Raw genomic sequence first — 19915 nt, forward strand, 5'->3', positions numbered from 1 at the left:
TTCACCTCTTGCCATTCCCACATCCTGCTCCCTTCCCACCAAGGCTTCCTTTTGACCCCTGTGCCAAGTACTCTTATCACTCAAGGACTCTTCACGTCTAGTTTACCTGGTTTGACTGCTGCTTTCCAATTTTTCCATCTGTCTACATCATACCATTCGGATCTCTGCTAAATGTCACTTCCTCAGAGATGTATTTCCTGACTTTGAGGGTGAGTATGGTTCCTCCCTATTCAGCTGCTGACTGCTCAGCCAGTCAGTTGTTACTGCCCAACAGGTATTGAAATCTCAGGCTGAGATATTAGATTTTTTCATGTGCCCTACTCCCCATCCCAGGTAGAGGATTAGTGCTAACAAGAGGTAGAGGCAGCCTCTGGCTACAATGACATAGACTCCCACAATTATTACTGAGCTTCAAAAGATTTTCTTGAGCAAACGCTTCTTAATTTATTGTATGTCTTTGGTCAGTTTCCATATTCCTTTGCTACTGTTTTTGACCATCCCCACCCTCAGTTTTATCATTGCTTTTGTGGGGAGAGAATTTGATGGGTACAAACCTGTACCCCTTCACTTATCTGTTAAAAAAATTTAAGTGCATACATGTACATGCACACACACACACTTACACAAATTTTTATGTTGTGTATTCTTTTTTCTCTGAATCATTTTTCTTCTGCCCCAATGACTTCTTTTAAACATTTTTTATAGTGTTGATCTGTTGAGGAACTCTTTCAACATTTGTATGTTTGAGAAGTCCTTATTTTGCCTTCATTTGTGCAAATTATTTTCACCCAGCACAGATTTTGAAAGATTTGTTTTTCATTCAAATCATTTCATTTTAACAGGGAATCTCCAATTGTTTTTAGTTCCTATCATTTCCAGCATTCTGCATTCTAGCATTCTACAACCATTTGTATTGATGTTGCTCTGACTATAAGATATAGTTTTTTGTTGTTGTTTTGTTTTCTAGCTTGTGTTTAAGATTTTGAGAAATTTGCTTCTGTGCTTCTTTTTGTTTTCTTCTGTTTCTTATGTTTGGGGCTCATCGGGCCACTTGGACCTGTGGGTTCAAATTTTCACCAAATTTGAAAAGTTTCAGTCATTGTTTCTTCATATATTTTTTCTAATCAATCCTCTCTGTTTTTCCTTAAAGGACTTAATTATAACACATTAGTTATTTGGATTTCAAATTAGTTGCACTTTACTGATGCTCTGTTCTTTTTTTTTTTTAATTCTTTTTTTTTTTTTAATTCTTTTTTTTTTTTTAATTCTTTTTTTTTTCTTCATTTCAATTTGGATTTTTCTGTTGTCTTCAAGTTCATGATCCTTCTTCAGTGTTTAATTTCCCTTGAATCCCATTCAGTGTATCTTTTATTTCAGACCTTGAGGTTAGCACTTTTTTAGGTAACTTTCATGTATCTACTTAATTTTTTTTTAACAATGGAGTATAGTTATAATAATTACCTCATTGTCCTTCTCTGGCAATTATATTTGTCAGCTCTGTGTACATTTTGCTTGGTAATTTTTCCTCATTAGGGTCATGCTTTCCAGCCTCCACATGTCCTCCCTTGACTGCTGAATGTTGTGATTTTTATTTTGTTGGATCCTAGATATTTTTGCATCCTTATATTATTTTACTTCATTCAAAGATATTGAATTGTACAAAGTCAGTGCTTCAAGGTCTTAGCCTCACCAGGGCAGTGTTTAATCTGGGCCAGTGACTCCCCACCACTGAGGTTACACCCTCTGAATACTTGATCCAGAACTAGTGAGCTATGCAGTCTCTGTTCCGGATGATCACATAAGCCCCATGCCCATCCTTTGTACCTGGGAAGCACAGCTTCCAGCTAGTCCTTCCAGAAGCTTCTTTTCTCAGTCTTGCTGCATTTTCTTAAAGGTACATTTGTCAACATGCAGCTCATTGCTCTGAGAGTTGTGCCGTGAACCACCTGTGCTCTTTCGAAGTTCATCTTTCTCCTCTCCTATTCTCTGCCCGGGATCTCTAGCTGCCCCATTCTTACCAGATCCTTCATGCTCTTCTCTACTCAGGAAGGCTCTGGTCTCTGCCTCAATTTCCCCTTCCTGCTCCATTTCCTGGACACTATCTGAAGGTTGTGATCCAAGCAGTCATAAGGCTCATCTTGTTTGTCTCTCATCTCTTATGCATTTTTCTCTCTTTTGCTGCTTAATAGCAAATGTCTTGAAAACCATTGTTTCATGTTATTTTTGATTGTTCCAAGTGCAGCGTAATACCTGTGTTGCCACCCGCGGCAACAATTGCACAGGTATTTATCAGAGGGGCCTGGAAATAAAATATTTTTTTCCTATATTCACTAATTCATAGAGGAAGAGAGACCCTGAGAGAAAGATAGGCTTTGCTTAGAGGAAGAGAAACTTTGCTTAGAGGAAGAGAAACTTTGCTTATCAGGAAGAGAAACTTTGCTTAGAGAGAAAGTTTTAGAGAAAGAGGCTTCTACGCTTATCAGAGATCTATTTCTTCTTAGTTCTGCTGCTGCTTCTTAAAGGTGCGTCCTGCATCCTGTGAACTAAGGGTGCGTCTACCTAAGGTGCTTCTTAGTGATGGGTCCTGCCTATCTGTGATATGCAACCTAAAGATGTGTTCCCAGTTCTCCGCTCTGCGATCTGCCTTCTGCCGCTGCCTCTACTTCTCTCTGCGAGCTACTTCTATCTGCTTGCCGCTTCTTCTTCCTTTCTGCTAATGGCTTCTACTCCGCTTCTTTCTGCTAGCTGCTGCTCTGCTTGCTACTGCTCCTTACTGTCGCGCCCCCGCCCACTGCCCACTTATATTCCCTCCAGGAGGTGGAGGGCGGGGCCATGCCAGTTGCAATCAGGAGGAGCCAGCTGCCCTATCACAGCAAGGGTTAAAATGAGCAGGCCCAAGCAGGCGTGCTCGGGAACACCTGTGCATGCATTGTCCACGTGGAATTAACTGAATACGGCCAGTGATAAATCACCTGAGTGTGCTTATGTTAATTAACCTCCTCACTGCCGTTGTGATCAGGCGCCGTTCTGGCTGGCACAGCTCCCAACAAACCTGTTTTAAAAAAGCATTAAATAGTCTAAGAAAACTTAAATATTTAAATACTTAAATGTTCTTGCCCCATCTTGGTCAAAAGCAAAAGTCCTAAAGGCAGTTTTTAGCTATGGTCACATCTCATTTTCTTTGCTCAATGCACCAGTAATAATGATGTAACTAATCCCACTGAGGACTTACCATGTTTGCACACTCCATAGACATTAACTGGTTTAATATTCATGACTATTCTGTGGGGAGGGACTCTTTTATCCCATTTGGATGAGGGCACTGAGGTAAAGGAGGTTGAGTGAGTCTTCCAAGGATAGCTCCAGAACCCACTCTTTGAACTACTACACTCTATTTGTCATTGTCATTGTTTAGAATGGCTTTTTGAGGATTAAGAGAGTAGAAATGTGTCAGCACACATTTAGCCTCACTACTGGTTAGATGGATTCCTTTCCCTAATTGATTGCTACATGCAGGCCTACTTTTTTTTTTTTTTTTTTTTATTTATTTATTTTTTTTACGTTTACATAGGGTAATGATGTTTATTATATTTTTCCCCTCCCCCCCACCCCTCCCACCCCTCCCACCCCTCTGTTCCCTCTACACAGTCCTTCTTTCCTTCATTCTTACTGCTCTCCTTAGCCTAACTCTAAACCTAACCCTAAACCTAATGCTAGCCCGTCCCACCCCCCATTATATGTCCTCATCCGCTTATCAGCGAGATCATTCGTCCTTTAGTTTTTTGAGATTGGCTTATCTCACTTAGCATGATATTCTCCAATTTCGACCATTTGCCTACAAATGCCATAATTTTATCGTTCTTCATTGCGGAGTAATATTCCATTGTATAAATATGCCACAGTTTCTTTATCCATTCATCAACTGAAGGGCATCTAGGTTGGTTCCACAATCTGGCTATGGTGAATTGAGCAGCAATGAACATTGATGTGGCTGTATCTCTGTAGTATGCTGATTTTAAGTCCTTTGGGTATAGGCCAAGGAGTGGGATAGCTGGGTCAAATGGTGTTTCCATTCCAAGCTTTCTGAGGAATCTCCACACTGCTTTCCAGAGTGGTTGCACTAATTTGCAACCCCACCAGCAATGTATGAGTGTTCCTTTTTTACCACATCCTCGCCAACACCTATTGTTGCTTGTATTCTTGATAATCGCCATTCTAATTGGGGTGAGATGAAATCTTAGGGTAGTTTTGATTTGCATTTCCCTTATTACTAGGGATGTTGAACATTTTTTCATATATCTGGTGATTACTTGTACATCTTCTTCTGTGAAGTGTCTGTTCATTTCCTTAGCCCATTTGTTGATTGGATTATTTGTATTCTTCGTGTAGAGTTTTTTGAGTTCTTTATAGATTCTGGAAATTAGTGCTCTATCTGAGGTATGGTTGACAAAGATATTCTCCCACTCTGTAGGCTCTCTCTTCACATTTCTGATAGTTTCCTTTGCTGAGAGAAAGCTTTTTAGTTTGAATCTATCCCAGTTGTTTATTCTTGCTTTTATTTCTTGTGCTATGGGAGTGCTGTTAAGGAAATCTGATCCTGAGCCAACAAGTTGAAGATTTGGACCTACTTTTTCTTCTATAAGATGCAGGGTCTCTGGTCTGATTCCGAGGTCCTTGATCCATTTTGAGTTGAGTTTTGTGTAGGGTGAGAGATAGGGGTTTAGTTTCATTCTATTGCATATAGTTTTCCAGTTTTCCCAGCACCATTTGTTGAAGAGGCTATCTTTTCTCCATTGCATATTTTTGGCCCCTTTGTCTAGTATGAGAAAATTGTATTTATTTGGGTTTGTGTCCATGTCCTCTATTCTGTACCATTGATCTACCTGTCTATTTTGGTACCAATACCATGCCGTTTTTGTTACTATTGCTTTGTAGTAGAGTTGAAGATCTGGTATTGCAATACCCCCTGCTTCGCTCTTGCTACTGAGGATTGCTTTAGCTATTCTAGGTTTTTTATTCTTCCAGATGAATTTCATAATTGCTTGCTCTATTTCTGCGAGGTACATCATTGGGATTTTAATTGGAATTGCATTGAATCTGTATAGAACTTTAGGTAGTATAGCCATTTTGACGATATTAATTCTGCCTATCCAGGAACATGGGAGATCTTTCCATCTTCTAAGGTTTTCTTGAATTTCTTTCTTTAGTGTTCTGTAGTTCTCATTGTAGAGGTCTTTCACCTCTTTTGTGAGATTGATTCCCAAGTATTTTATTTTTTTCGATGCTATTGTGAATGGGGTAGTTTTCCTAATTTCTCTTTCTGAAGATTCATCACTTATGTATAAAAATGCATTGGATTTATGAGCATTGATCTTGTAACCTGCTACTTTACTGAATTCACTTATGAGTTCTAAAAGTTTTCTGGTGGAATTTCCAGGTTCCTCTAAACATATAATCATGTCATCAGCGAACAGGGATAGTTTGAGTTCTTCTTTTCCTATTCGTATCCCTTTAATTTCTTTGGTTTGTCTGATTGCTCTGGCTAGAGTCTCAAGGACGATGTTGAATAGAAGCGGTGAAAGAGGGCATCCCTGCCTTGTTCCAGTTTTTAGGGGGAACGCTTTCAGTTTTTCACCATTTAGAATGATATTAGCCATGGGCTTAGCGTAGATGGCCTTTATAATGTTAGGAATGTTCCCATTACCCCAATTTTTTCTAGTGTTTTGAGCATGAAGGGATGCTGTATTTTATCAAATGCTTTTTCTGCATCTATTGAAATAATCATGTGATTCTTAACTTTAAGTCTGTTGATATGGTGAATGACATTTATTGATTTCCGAATGTTGAACCAACCTTGCATCCCTGGGATAAAACCCACTTGATCGTGGTGCACTATCTTTTTAATATATATTTGTATGCGATTTGCTAAAATTTTGTTGAGAATTTTTGCATCGATGTTCATTAAGGATATTGGTCTGAAATTTTCTTTCCTTGATGTGTCTCTGTCTGGTTTAGGTATCAGGGTGATATTGGCTTCATAGAACGAGTTTGGTAGGGTTCCCTCCTCTTCTATTTCATGGAATAGTTTGAGGAGTATTGGAATGAGCTCTTCTTTAAAGGTTTTGTAGAACTCGGCTGAGAACCCATCTGGTCCTGGACTTTTCTTTGTTGGTAGGCTTTTGATGACCTCTTCTATTTCATTGCTTGAAATTGGTTTATTTAAGTTGTGTATGTCCTCCTCGTTCAGTTTAGGTAGTTCATATGTCTCTAGAAATTTGTTGATGTCTTCAAGGTTTTCTGTTTTGTTGGAGTATAGATTTTCGAAATAGCTTCTAATTATGTTTTGTATTTCACTCGTGTCTGTTGTGATGTTTCCTTGTTCATTCCGAATTTTAGTAATTTGAGTTTTCTCCCTCTTTCTCTTTGTTAGTGTGGCTAAGGGTTTATCAATTTTATTTATTTTTTCAAAGAACCAACTATTTATTTTATTAATTTTTCCGATTGTTTCCTTTGTTTCGATTTCGTTGATTTCGGCTCTGATTTTGACTATTTCCTGTCTTCTACTACTTTTGGTATTGGTCTGCTCTTCTTTTTCTAGTGCTTTGAGCTGTAGTGTTAACTCGTTTATTTGTTGATTTCTACTTCTTTTTTTGAATGCACCCCATGAAATAAATCTTCCTTTAAGTACTGCTTTCATAGTGTCCCAGAGATTTTGATATGATGTGTCTTTGTTCTCGTTTACTTCTAAGAATTTTTTTATTTCCCTCCTGATGTCTTCTGTTATCCATTCATCATATAATAGTGTATTATTTAGTCTCCAGGTATTGGAGAAGTTTCTGTTTTTTATTCTGTCATTTATTTCTAATTTCAATCCATTATGATCTGATAGAGTACAAGGTAGTATCTCTATCTTCTTGTATTTACTAACAGTAGCTTTGTGGCATAAAATATGGTCTATTTTAGAGAAGGATTCATGTGCTGCTGAGAAGAAAGTGTATTCATTCTTTGTTGGATGGTATATTCTATATATGTCCGTTAAGTCTAAATTGCTGATTGTGTTGTTGAGATCTATAGTTTCTTTATTCAATTTTTGTTTGGACGATCTATCCAGTGGTGAGAGAGGTGTGTTAAAATCGCCTAGTATTATTGTGTTGTGGTCTATTTGATTTCTGGAATTGAGAAGGATTTGTTTGACGTACGTGGATGAGCCAATGTTCGGGGCATAGATATTTATGATTGTTATGTCTTGCTGATTTATGCTTCCCTTAAGCAGCATGTAATGTCCTTCTTTATCCCTTCTGACTAGTTTTGGTTTGAAGTCCACATTATCTGAGATGAGGATGGATACTCCAGCTTTTTTGCTGTGTCCGTGTGCATGGTATGTTTGTCCCCATCCTTTCACCTTTAGTCTATGGGAGTCTCTTTCTATGAGATGAGTCTCTTGCAGGCAGCATATTGTTGGATTTTTCTTTTTAATCCAATCTGCCAGTCTGTGTCTTTTGATTGATGAATTCAGGCCATTAACATTCAGGGTTATTATTGTGATATGATTTGTATTCCCAGTCAATTGACTCATATTTGTTTTTGACATGATTTGGTTTCTCCTTTATTTGGCTATTCCTTTAGGCTAGCGCCTCCTGTTGCTGATTTGCATCGTTGTTTTTCATCTCTTCCTCATGGAATATTTTGCTGAGAATGTTCTGTAATGCTGGCTTTCTTTTTGTAAATTCCTTTAGCTTTTGTTTATCATGGAAGGATCTTATTTCATCGTCAAATTTGAAGGTAAGTTTTGCTGGGTATAAGATTCTTGTTTGGCATCCATTTTCTTTCAGGGCTTGGTATATGTTGTTCCAGGCCCTTCTAGCTTTTAGGGTCTGGATTGAAAAATCTGCTGATATTCTTATTGGTTTCCCTCTGAATGTAATTTGATTCTTTTCTCTCACGGCCTTTAAAATTCTGTCTTTATTTTGTATGTTAGGTATTTTCATAATAATGTGCCTTGGTGTGGGTCTGTTGTAATTTTGTATGTTTGGAGTTCTATAAGCCTCTTGTACTTGGTTTTCCATTTCGTTCTTCAGATTTGGGAAATTTTCTGTTATTATTTCATTGAATAGATTGTTCATTCCTTTGGTTTGTTTCTCTAAGCCTTCCTCAATCCCAATAATTCTCAAATTTGGCCTTTTCATGATATCCCATAGTTCTTGGAGATTCTGTTCATGATTTCTTACCATCTTCTCTGTTTGTTCCACTTTGTTTTCAAGGTTAAATATTTTGTCTTCAATGTCTGAGGTTCTGTCTTCCAGGTGTTCTATCCTATTGGTTATGCTTTCTATGGAGTTTTTAACTTGGTTTATTGTTTCCTTCATTTCAAGGATTTCAGTTTGGTTTTTTTTCAGTATCTCTAACTCTTTATTGAAATGATCTCTTGCTTCCCGTATTTGGTCTTTTAACTGTTGATTGGTGCGATCATTTAATGCCTGCATTTGCTCTTTCATCTCCTCCTTCAATGCCTGCATTTGCTCTTTCATCTCCTCATTAGCTTCCCTGATCGTTTTAATTACGTACATTCTGAACTCCCTTTCTGACATTTCTTCTGCTGTGCTGTCATTGGGTTTTATTGATATAGTATCTAGGTTTGTTTGGGACATTTTCTTCCCTTGTTTTCTCATAATGGTCAGTTGTCAGTGGGACCCTGAGATATTGCAGTTTTCCACTATTGGCTTATAGTGTCCCAGTAGGTTTCCAGTGTATCACCTCCCAGCCTTCAGTAGCCTGATGTCTTGGAGGAATCTGATAAAGCAGCTCATTCGAAGAATACTGCCCCTAGCCCCCTACTGGTTCCACGTTTTGGAACTGGCTCTGTGCGGAAATGCTCTCACTGTGGGCCTGCACCGTGCAGCTGGCCGTGTGGGAAGAGCCCACTGCCGGAGTGTGGAAGACTACCTTGGGAAGACTCAAGCTGCCCTGCCCGGCTCTGCTAAGCCACCTCTATCTGGGCCTGCCACCCGGGCCGAGCTTTACCCAGTGGGCAGACTCACCCGTGGCTCCACTTCAGTCCGAGTCTCTCAATGCCTCCCCTTCTTAACTCCTGGGTTGTGGAGCGACTGGAAGTGCAGTCTCCCTCTAGGCCGCCATCTTGGATCGCCCCGTGAAGAGAGCCCGCAGCCGGAGTGGGCAGAGCCGCCTGAAGAGGTCTCCGGCTGCCCTGCCCTTATCCCTGAGGCTGATTGCAGATCGAGGCTCTCCGCTGGTTCTTTGCAGGAGTACACTGCACTGCAGCGGCTCCGGGACTCGGAGCCCATGCAGGCCTACTTTAATGTTTACTGTTAGAGACTGAAACATAAAAATTTAATTTATTTAGGAAGTTGTTGATTATAAACTGAAATCACAAGTATTTCCTCCTGCTCTTTTTGGAATGTTGATTTGTAGTCCTACAACTGAGAAACTATCACTCCTACCTTGCGTGTGTAATAACTAGCTTCTGTTTTCAAATACCCCAATGATTAAATAAGTTGAATTATATACAGAAACACTTTTATGAAGACTCTTGTAACAGCCATTTTAAATGGGATGCTAAAGGTAAATGGATGGCATTAGAGAATATCATGCTAGGTGAAATAAGCCAATTCCAAAAAACTAAAGGCTGAATGTTTTCTCTGATAAGTGGATGTTGATACATAATCGGCGGGGGTGCGGGTAAGGGAAGAATGGAGGAATATTGGATTGTGTAGAGGGACATGAGGGGAGGTGAGGGGGCTGGGGGGAAGGAAAGATGGTGAAATGAGATAGACATCATTACTCTATGTACTTGTATGATTACACGAAGGGTGTGACTCTACATCACGTACAACCAGAGAAAAGAAAAGTTGTACTCCATTTGTGTACAATGAATCAAAATGCATTCTGCTGTTTTGTTAACAAAATAGAACAAACAATAAAAAAATAAAATAAATGGGATGCTAAGTGATAATTTAATGTATTGTTTGGATATTTTCATCCACATATTATAATGGATTATTTGTATTGATTATAGATATGTAAAGTTTTACTTATTTAATAGTTCAACAGCAAAAATTTTATAATAGTGGATTGACAGAAAAAAGGGCATCTTACATAATTTAATTCTCCAGGTAACATTGAGATCAGTGGCACAAAGATCAAGGAAGATAATACTTAGCGAATGGGTAAGTTCAAGGGACCCTGCCTGGGGTGGCTCCCCCAACACACTCTCAGAGAAGTTGTTGCTGTTGGCTTATTGAGTGAAATACTTTCTCTCCCAAATTATGTGTTTTTTTGTTTAACTTTACATTTATTTTTAATTTATTGCTTTTATAAATTCTCTTTCAGTATTTAATGCTGATTTTTAAAAATTACTTTATATTTATTGACACCCTAATTTGTTTTCAAATATTCAGATCTATTTGTGATCATTTTTAAGTAGATAACATTTTACCAAATGATTACCTTTGGTGAGGTCTATAATAGTTTCTAATGTAACTATTTCTGTTATAAATCATCTGTTGTGATAATGTGTTTTCTTTTATTATAAACTTAAAGCCATGAATGGCTATTTTCTGATGCATATTTGCTAATTTTATGTGAAGGGTGTATGATTGGCAGGTCATCAAGATTACTGTGATTTTTTACATTCTTCATTTCTGGACACTGTCACAAAAGGAGAGCCTTTCTTTCTCATGCTTCTTTTATAACAGCTATAAGCTGTTTCCTTATTGCTATAGTTTCCTTAGCAACCATGTAAGACTTGAAGGTTTTCCCTATGAATTGTATTCTTTCATGACAGTACTTTCTTAGTAAGAGAATTGTTTGAATGAGAGAATTGTTTGGCCAGCATTGTGAGTGGTGACACAAGCTAGGCGCTATATCATATTACTTGAATGGGACCATACTTTTGGAATGAATAGAATTAAGTCAAAAGGATAGAAGATGGAAAAGATGAAGTTTTAATAATAGAACAAAATTGTAAATATCCTACAAAGAAGAATTTCAATCTACAGAAGCCTATGTATCAAGGCCAATGTTTCATGTTATACACAGAAATACATAGCCAGGTGCTAAAATATTGACCAGTTCTTTACCTTATCAAATATATATTCCAATTATAGTCATAATCAGAGTGTATTGAATTATGCAGTATGGAGGTGAACAAAAATAATTTCCAAGGTCCTAAACAAAATGGGGTTTCCACTGAAATAAAAATTGGATGCCAAAATGTCTGGTTGTGAGCTGATTCTTATCACTGCCATCTCTGAACAGTCAGCACCAGCCCAGAAACCATCACTGGATACTTCTATAGAGCAGGAGCAAGGAACTTCCGGAAAGAGCCTGATATTCAGTACTTCAGGCCATGCAGGCCATGTATGCTCTCTGCTTCATATCTTTTGTTTTCATGTTTATTTTTAACAACCCTTTACAAATTAACTTAGGGGTCTGTACAGTAATGGCCTTGAGTGTTATGCAGACAACTCCAGATACAGAGCCTAATATTCCAGACTTCAAGAAGCAGTTCCAGAATTTTGTCTATCATTTTTAAACCCCTTAAATTGAGGTTAAGTTATTATCCTTGAAGATTTTAAACTACTAGGCCTGTTTCAAAGATTGCTAAGTATTTTTGTTAAACTCACTTTGCTATGTATGTATATTCTAATTTGGTCACATAGTAAGCTTAAAATCTCTTTCAGTGTACATTTTGGATTTTCCTTATAAGATATATTTTGGTGATTAACATATGGTTAATTGGTCTAGATAATATGTTAGACATCACATTAGAAAATAACTCAAAGCATTAGTACAAAAGGTTTGAAGACCATCGTATTGTGTCTCGGTTACCCAATAAAATTTTCACTACTCCATTTTGCCTGCATCTTCCAAGAAATATATTTTAGGGGGTTTTAGGCTGTGGATCTCAAAGAATGATCACCAGCTTGAGCACATGGACACCAGGAGGGAATTTGTTTGAAATGCAGATTCTCAGGTTCTACCTCAGATCTGTTCAGTCAGAAACTCTGGGCTGCAGTCTGTTTGCAGCAAACACTCCAGAAGATTCTGGTGTTTTAATCATTTAACTTGTGCAAAACCATGGTGGCAACAGGGAGGATGAGGGTAAAATCCTTTTGACCAAAATAATCTTGGCAAAATCATGTACAAAACAAAATTTCCTTGTTTGCTAACTGCAAAAGCAAGCCTTAGTTATTTTTAATGCAGCCAATGACATACATATGAATATGTACTGCTAAAATGTGAAATCGTTTAAATTCTTCATTATCAGGATTTCATTATTATATTGCCATCTAATAAGCTATAGAACTTCATTTGAACTTGACTAGTTATATTCTTATCAGGTGTGTTCATTAATTATGAAATGAAGAGTAATTATTTGGTTTACATGATTTCTAGACAATGCAGTGTTGATATATTACACACTATACATGTGAATTGAACTTCTGAACTATAAAAAGGTAGCTATTCAAAATGGATGATCTTTTGAGTTGTGAACATAAAAATATATGTTCATGTGTACATTGGCCACAACTTTCTGTGAAAGTAAATAACTACCACTGGTTTGAAAGACCCCAAGTTCTTTTATTGTTTGCTTTGTCTTCATTTATTACATATGTATTTTTTAAAGACAGTTATCTCTCCATTCTTTAACTTGTGAAATATGAAAAATATAAGAGAAGATTTTTTTCCTAGGCTAAACGCACGAGTCTTTTAAAAATTAATAATTAATCAATCATTGTTTCCGTACTAGTGATTAAACCTAGTGTGCTCCACCACTGAGGTACATTCCCAGCTGTTTGAGACAGGGTCTCACTAAATTACTCAATTTCAAACTTGAGATCCTCCTGCCTCAGCCTCCCTGGGATTATAGGCCTGTACCATGGTGTTATACTGTATGAACTCCTACACTCTGGTAGCAATTGTTTTAGACAGATGTTATGTGTATGTGCATATGTTGTGCTTGGGATCAAACCCAGGGCCTTATACATGTTAGGCAATCACTTATAATGAGATACACCCAAACCCTGTATATTAATGATAAAATTTAACTTTTCTGCATGAACTGATACAAGTAGTGTTGATACCAAAAAGATAAAACATCATCACTTAGTTCAGAGAAAAATGGCAGCATCCCAGTGGAATGACTTTCATAGTTATTGCGGTACAACATATAATAGGTGTGCCCTTTTGTGATCTGACTTAGCCACAATTTTGAGAAGAAGTACACACTAGTATTAGCATGCTCTTCAGATGAGTTTAAAATGGTATTTAGTGTGTCTAGGATGTGCATTCATGAGTTTTATGATGGGTCACAAGTATATTAAAGTGAGAACTGTTAAATGTCTAAACCACTGAGTCACAAACAATTAAGCCATTTACATTGAGTGACACCTTTTACCAGTGAGTGAGAAGTATTGTATCCTTTCCAAACACTGGTAGTGCTGAATGAATGTGAAATATACAGGGAGACGTTGTGCAAGGGGGTTGACTTCAGCTTCTTCCCCAATCCTCACTTTTTATAGAATGAGAAAAGCAAACACAAAGATAGGTGCAATTGGAAGAAGAGGAACAAAAATACTTCTGGATGATGTCTTTTTAAAAAATGTCAGAAAAAGCAAACAGGGGAGATGATGTCTGTTAACTCTGGTATCAAGATTAAGTGGGCAGTGGATATTTCCACCTATGTTAAGCAAACCAGAAATAGACTACATATGTACATGTGTGTAGTGACATACATTTCAATGCAGTAATGAAAATATACCAAGAATCACTTTTTGATGTCTTCCATTGTAGGATCTGAGATGGTTAATTTTGATGGAAAAAGTTTCTTGTTGTATACAATTAATCAGAAATCCATGAATCCAGTGAAGGAGATTATTACTTTGAAATTTAAAACCACGCAGAGTGATGGGATTCTACTCCACAGAGAAGGACAAAATGGCAAACATATCACCCTGGAATTAGTTAAAGGAAAACTCATCTTGTTCCTTAATTCAGGTAAAAGGACCAGGAATTGGTTTTAAAAATCTGATTACTTAAATGAAAATGCTTTTTATATTTAATTTTTTTCTTAAGCAGTTAATTTAAACTGAAACTAATCCATTTAAGAATGAAAGAAGGCCCTATAAATAATTCCTTGGAGTGACTGGTATAAATGAGAACTGTCTAAGCAAAGGGAACATGTTCATCCTACAGTTGTGTAATTTTACATGTTTACATGTTTATCTTAACCATGTATTTATGTAAACAGTATTATAGTTTGATAATTGTATAGAACCATCATCAGCTATTCAATAAATAACCTAATAAAACCATAAAGACAAGGATGGATCATTGTGAAGTTTTGAGGTAGTAGCATTAATTTTCTTCTTTCCTAAGAAGAAAATAGTTTCAAATTAAATGAATGTCATCAGAAATAAGAAGAACAAATAAGATAGAAGTTGCTCAAAGATCAAAAGTACATTGTGTTTAGGATTAACATTAACTAGCTACCTACCTCTTTTCATAGGAGGACATAAGAAAAGTGTAATTGCTGTGACAAACTTCCTAGTAGAAACCACAGTATTGACTAAGTGGAATAATACTGCATTGACTTTTCCTCTCTTTTCAGGTGATGCTAACCTGCCCTCCCCTGATGCCCAGGCGACCCTCACCTTGGGCAGCCTGCTGGATGACCAGCACTGGCATTCTGTCCTCATTGAACTCCTCAACACACACATCAACTTCACAGTGGACAAACACACTCACCATTTCCAGGCAGATGGAGAGACCAGCCTTTTAGATCTTGATTATAAGGTGTGGACATGATAGATTTTAGCACTTAAATGCAATATAACCCTCTAGAGAAAGTACTTCTACATTGAAAAATATCTATCCTCTCCTAGGAATTCAGAATCTGGTGGATTATTTCCTATGGGTCATTATCACACAGTAGGCACAGTTGAACACTGCTTATCAACAAGGGTTCATTCTGAGAAATGCATCTTTAGGTGATTTAATTGCAATATGAACATCATCAAGTGTACTTACACAAACCTAGATGGCTATGGCATCACTGGGCACCATATTTGTGTGGGATGCCCATAGATGTGAAGTCCACCATTGAAAGAAGTGTTGTTATGTGGCACATGACTATACAGATATACACTATTGAGACACTTTATCTTATGAATGTAAGTTCTGAGATGAGAATAAGCACTCATGCCATGAAGTTAGGATGTTTTTGGATGACAAGCTATAAATAAATAAAGCAAGCTATATTTTAAAAGACATTCTTTTAGATAATTCTTCTACTTTATACCTGATGTTTTAGACTGTGAGTTCTGGAAATTCCTTTTTGCTTATAGGAGAGTCCTAAACCAGAATATGTGGCCTGGGATAACTTGGAGAAATAATCAACAAGTAACTTGATGTACTAACAGAAGAGACAAATGCTGACAAATAAAAACAACTATTTCTGAAGCCTTAACAATGTTAGCATGTTTGACCAGCATCCTAAGGAGAAACTGTCCTGGTATACAGATAGCACTAACTAGTCCTAGTTCCCTGTGTATAAGAGAAAGCCCAGGTCCTTTAAGATAATACTATCTGGACTTTCCAGCCCAGGCCTACTCTCAGTGTTCCCTTAACTTGGCAAGATTTTTTGGAACAGAAGGGGGGGCATTCAGGGACCTGGAGTTTTACTGTTCCCCTTTAGGGATGATACACTTGGATAAGCTGTTATACAGATCACCATGGAAATAGAGATAGGATAGTCTCATCTAAAATAATGACAAGAATCATATGACTAGAAATTGTAATAAGGGAATTGAGTCTCTCTATAATAAAGACAATGATAAATCTGCATGTTAAAACTTCATTTGAAATTAATATGACAATGTAATGTGCAAAAGCAAATTTGAAGACAATTATTATATCTGTAAATCAATAATATTTAGGGCAGATAATCAGAATATAATTAAACAATATTATTTATATCATTTTTTTCTTTCTAAGATCAGCTTTGGAGGAATTCCTAGACATGGAAAATCAATGGTGCTCCCACACAAAAGCTTTCATGGGTGTTTTGAAAATCTCTTTTATAATGGAGTGGATATCATCGATTTGTCCAAGAAACACAAACCAGAGATACTCATCATGGTAAGAAAGTCCAAATGTGTGCTTAATGGAGAAGAGAGATGCAATTTGTTTCATTGATTTAGTTTTAAAATATATTTCTTCTAAATGTACAAATTGTACATGTTTTTGTTATGTTTGATATAATTTTTATACATGTATAAAATGGATGTGTAATGTTATAAAATAATGAAGTGTGATCATCTAACAGTTTTTAATACACTTTTTGTGGTGGTAAGAACATTTAACCTGAGATCCACTTTCTTAACAAATTAAGTGTGTAATAACATTTTAACTATAGGCCAATGTTGTAAAACAGATCTCTAGAATTTATCTTTCATAACTTAAATTTTTCATGAGTTATGTGGCAAATCCCCATTTTCCTCTGCTCTCATTCTCTGGTAACTACCATTCTATTCTGTTTCTATGAGTTTGACTGTTTTAGATACTCTTAACTAAATGGAATCATGTAGTATTTGTCCTTCTGCAAATGGCTTATTTCACTTAGCATAATGTTCTGCTTCATCTATGTTGCTGCATAAGGCAGGATTTATCCTAAAAAGGTTGAATTATATTCCATTGTGTGTGTGTGTGTGTGTGTGTGTGTGTGTGTGTTCTATATCCACTCATCCATTGATGAATGTTTATATTGTTTCTACATTTTGGCTATTGTAAATAATGCTACAGTAAACATGGGAGTGAAAAATATTTTGAGAACCTTATTTCAGATCTTTCAAATAAATACCTAGAAATGGAATTGTCAGGTTATTTGGTAGATGTCATCTTCATTTTTTGAGGAACCTCCACATGACTTTCCATAGTGACTGTATCATTTTATATTCCCATCAACACTTTAGGGTTCCTTTTTCTCCACATTTTCACCAACACATTTGTTTGTTTAGATTTGTTTAGCTATCCTAACAAGTGTGAGGCGATATCCTATAGTGTAGATTTGCCTTCTCTTGATAATTTGCGATGTTGCTTGCATTTTCATAAGCCTGTTCGATGTTTCTAGGTTTTCTCTGGAGAAATGTCTATTCAAGTCCTTGGTCCATTGTTTCCCCAGGCTACTTATTGTTTTGCTTATGAGTTTCCGAGTTCCTTGTATGTTTTGGAATTAATCACTTTTCACATATACATTTGGTAAATATTTCCTCTCCTTCCACAGGTTACCTTGTCACTCCTGACTGGTTCTGCAGCACTGTTTTTAGTTCGAGGTACTCCTACTTGTCAATTTTTGCTTATATTGCTATATTTCTAGTGTCATATCCAATAAATAATTGCCAAGACTGTATCATAAAGTTTTCCCCTGCTTTTTCTTATGGTTTTGCAGTTTCAGGTCTTACATTTACAATGCCTTTAATCCATTTTGAGTAGAGTTTTGCTTATGGTGCTCAACAGGGTCCAATTATATTTTCTGCTTGTGAATATACAGTTTTCCCCATACCATTTGTTGAAGAGACCATCCTTTCCCTGTGGTATATTCTGGGCACTGTTGTGGAACATCTGTTGCCTGTATATCCATGGATTTATTTCTGGTCTTTATTCTTTTACATTGATTGATATATCTATCTTTATGCCAATACCATTCTCTTTCAATTTCTGTATCTTTATCATAAATTTTAGATAAGACATATGATGCCTCCAGCTGTCTTCTTCTTTCTCAAGATTCTTTGGCTATACAGGATCCTTTATGGTTTTATATGAAATTTAGAGTTGTTTTTTATTTCAATAAAATATGCCATAGAGAGGAGATCCAAGATGGCGGACTAGAGGGAGGCTGCATTCTTCTTGCTCCATAACTCGGGTTTCAAGCAGAAGAAAATTTGTTTCTCTGTGAGGCAGTCTTTGCTGCTCATCGATCCCCTGCTGTTTATCCCATTTGTCCACCTCAATCACTCGCAGTCTGCCAGCATATTGACTACTTTTTGAGTGCAGATTTCTCACTGTCTGCTGCCTATCATCCAACATTTGCCCGTTTGCCTGACTCTCACCTACCCATCACCTACCCAATGAGGTCCACCTGCCGATCATCTGCTGGTAGCCTGGAGATCACTGCATACAGCCAGCAGATCACCAGCTGCCTGTGATTGCCTGGAAGTCTACTGTCACAGTACCCAGTGGTTTGGTTACATGTGGCTGCCACCATTTTGGGAGAATAGCCAGAAACTGCAGGACCACTGGCCCAACTGACTGCATCCCACCTCTAGGATCTTCTACTCTAATGACCATACCCCACACAAACTCAGCACCCACACCACGTGATTTGGAAACCAGTGCTTGAATTATCCTGGAAGTGAAAGCTGCCATATTTAGGTGGGGCAAATTCTGTCCTGAGACACTGCTGGAGACTGGAACCTCATTGTCAGGTACCTCTTATGTATCAGACTACAGAAGACTGGGAGGTTTGAATAGTGTATGACTGTTACAGTATAAATTTTTTTTCCTCCTTTTCGAAAATTTTGTTTTTATTTCTTTATTTTTCTTGCTCACTCTATTTTCTGATTGTTTACCAATTTCCTCAGAGTCTCTTCCTCCCTTTTCTCATGCTAACAACCAACTTCTTTTGATTACACTTTCACTCCTATAATCTAGAACTTCTATATACTCTTTTCTTATCCCATTAACAGTTACAGCCTATACCCCTCCCCATCCTTTTTGTCCTTCTTTAGAAACTGCAGACCTCATTGGAAATTTATTTGTTATACTGTAGATAATAATTGAACTCATTCATTTGTTTTTTTATGACAATAGGGACTCTTTGGTTTAGGGCTGCATATTGTCTGTACTGGGTGTGGCTAATATTGATCTACGTTGTAAAGAAGAGGTTTTGGAAACCTGCAGGGTCACTATAAGCCTATAGAGGGAAAACTGCAATACCCCAGATCTGCACTAGTAGAGGGGAGATACGAGAACAACATGAAAAAACAAGGGAAGAAAGAGTTCCAAACAAACCAAGATTCTATATTAATAGAATCCAATGACAGCATCATAGAAGAAACATCAGAAAAAGAGTTCAGAATATACATAACTGAAATGATTCATGAAGCAAAGGAAGAGATAAGAGAGCAAATTCAGGTAATGAATGATCACTCCAATAAGCAGTTGAAATAGCAACTACAGGAAGCAAAAGATCATTTCAACAAAAAGAGAGATTCTGAAAAGCAAAACAAACCAGAAATCCTTGGAATGAAGGAAACAATAAACCAAATAAAAACTCAATGGAGAGCATAACCAACAGATGAGATCACTTGGAAGGCAGAACTTCAGACAATGAAGACAAAATATTTAATCTTGAAAATAAAGTTGACCAAACAGAGAAGATGGAAAGAAATCATGAATGGAACCTCCAAGAACTATGGGATATCATGAAAAGACCAAATTTAAGAATTATAGGGATTGAGAAAGGCACAGAGATGCAAACCAAAGGAATGAACAGCCAATTTAATGAAATATTATCAGAAAATTTCCCAAGCCTGAAGAATGAAATGGAAAATCAACTACAAGAGGCTTACAGAACACCAAATGCACAAATTTGCAACAGATCCGCACCAAGGCACATTATAATGAAAATGCCTCACATACAAAATAAAGATAGGATTTTAAAGGCTGTGAGAGAAAAGCATCAGATTACATATAAGAGGAAAACAATATGGATATGAGCAGATTTCTCAACCCAGACCCTAAAAGCTAGAAGGGCCTGGAACAACATATTTCAAGCTCTGAAAGAACATGGTTGCCAACCAAGAATCCTATACCCAGCAAAACTAACCTTCAGATT

At 37.1% G+C, this 19915-nt stretch overlaps 1 protein-coding gene across 3 annotated transcripts in view; it reads left to right on the top strand.

Moving 5' to 3' along the window:
* The window catches only part of LOC124965505 (contactin-associated protein-like 3), a 214094-nt gene that overhangs the window by 80678 nt on the left and 113501 nt on the right, over window positions 1-19915 (top strand). For all 3 annotated transcript variants that reach the window (XM_047526489.1, XM_047526491.1, XM_047526490.1), the window contains exons 5-7: window positions 13813-14016; window positions 14630-14814; window positions 16015-16158. In XM_047526489.1, coding sequence (XP_047382445.1) covers window positions 13813-14016; window positions 14630-14814; window positions 16015-16158 — 533 coding nt within the window. The remainder of the gene's footprint in view (window positions 1-13812; window positions 14017-14629; window positions 14815-16014; window positions 16159-19915) is intronic.

This window comes from Sciurus carolinensis, chromosome 15 (genome assembly GCF_902686445.1).
Source record: "Sciurus carolinensis chromosome 15, mSciCar1.2, whole genome shotgun sequence".
Taxonomy (NCBI): Eukaryota; Metazoa; Chordata; class Mammalia; order Rodentia; family Sciuridae; genus Sciurus; species Sciurus carolinensis.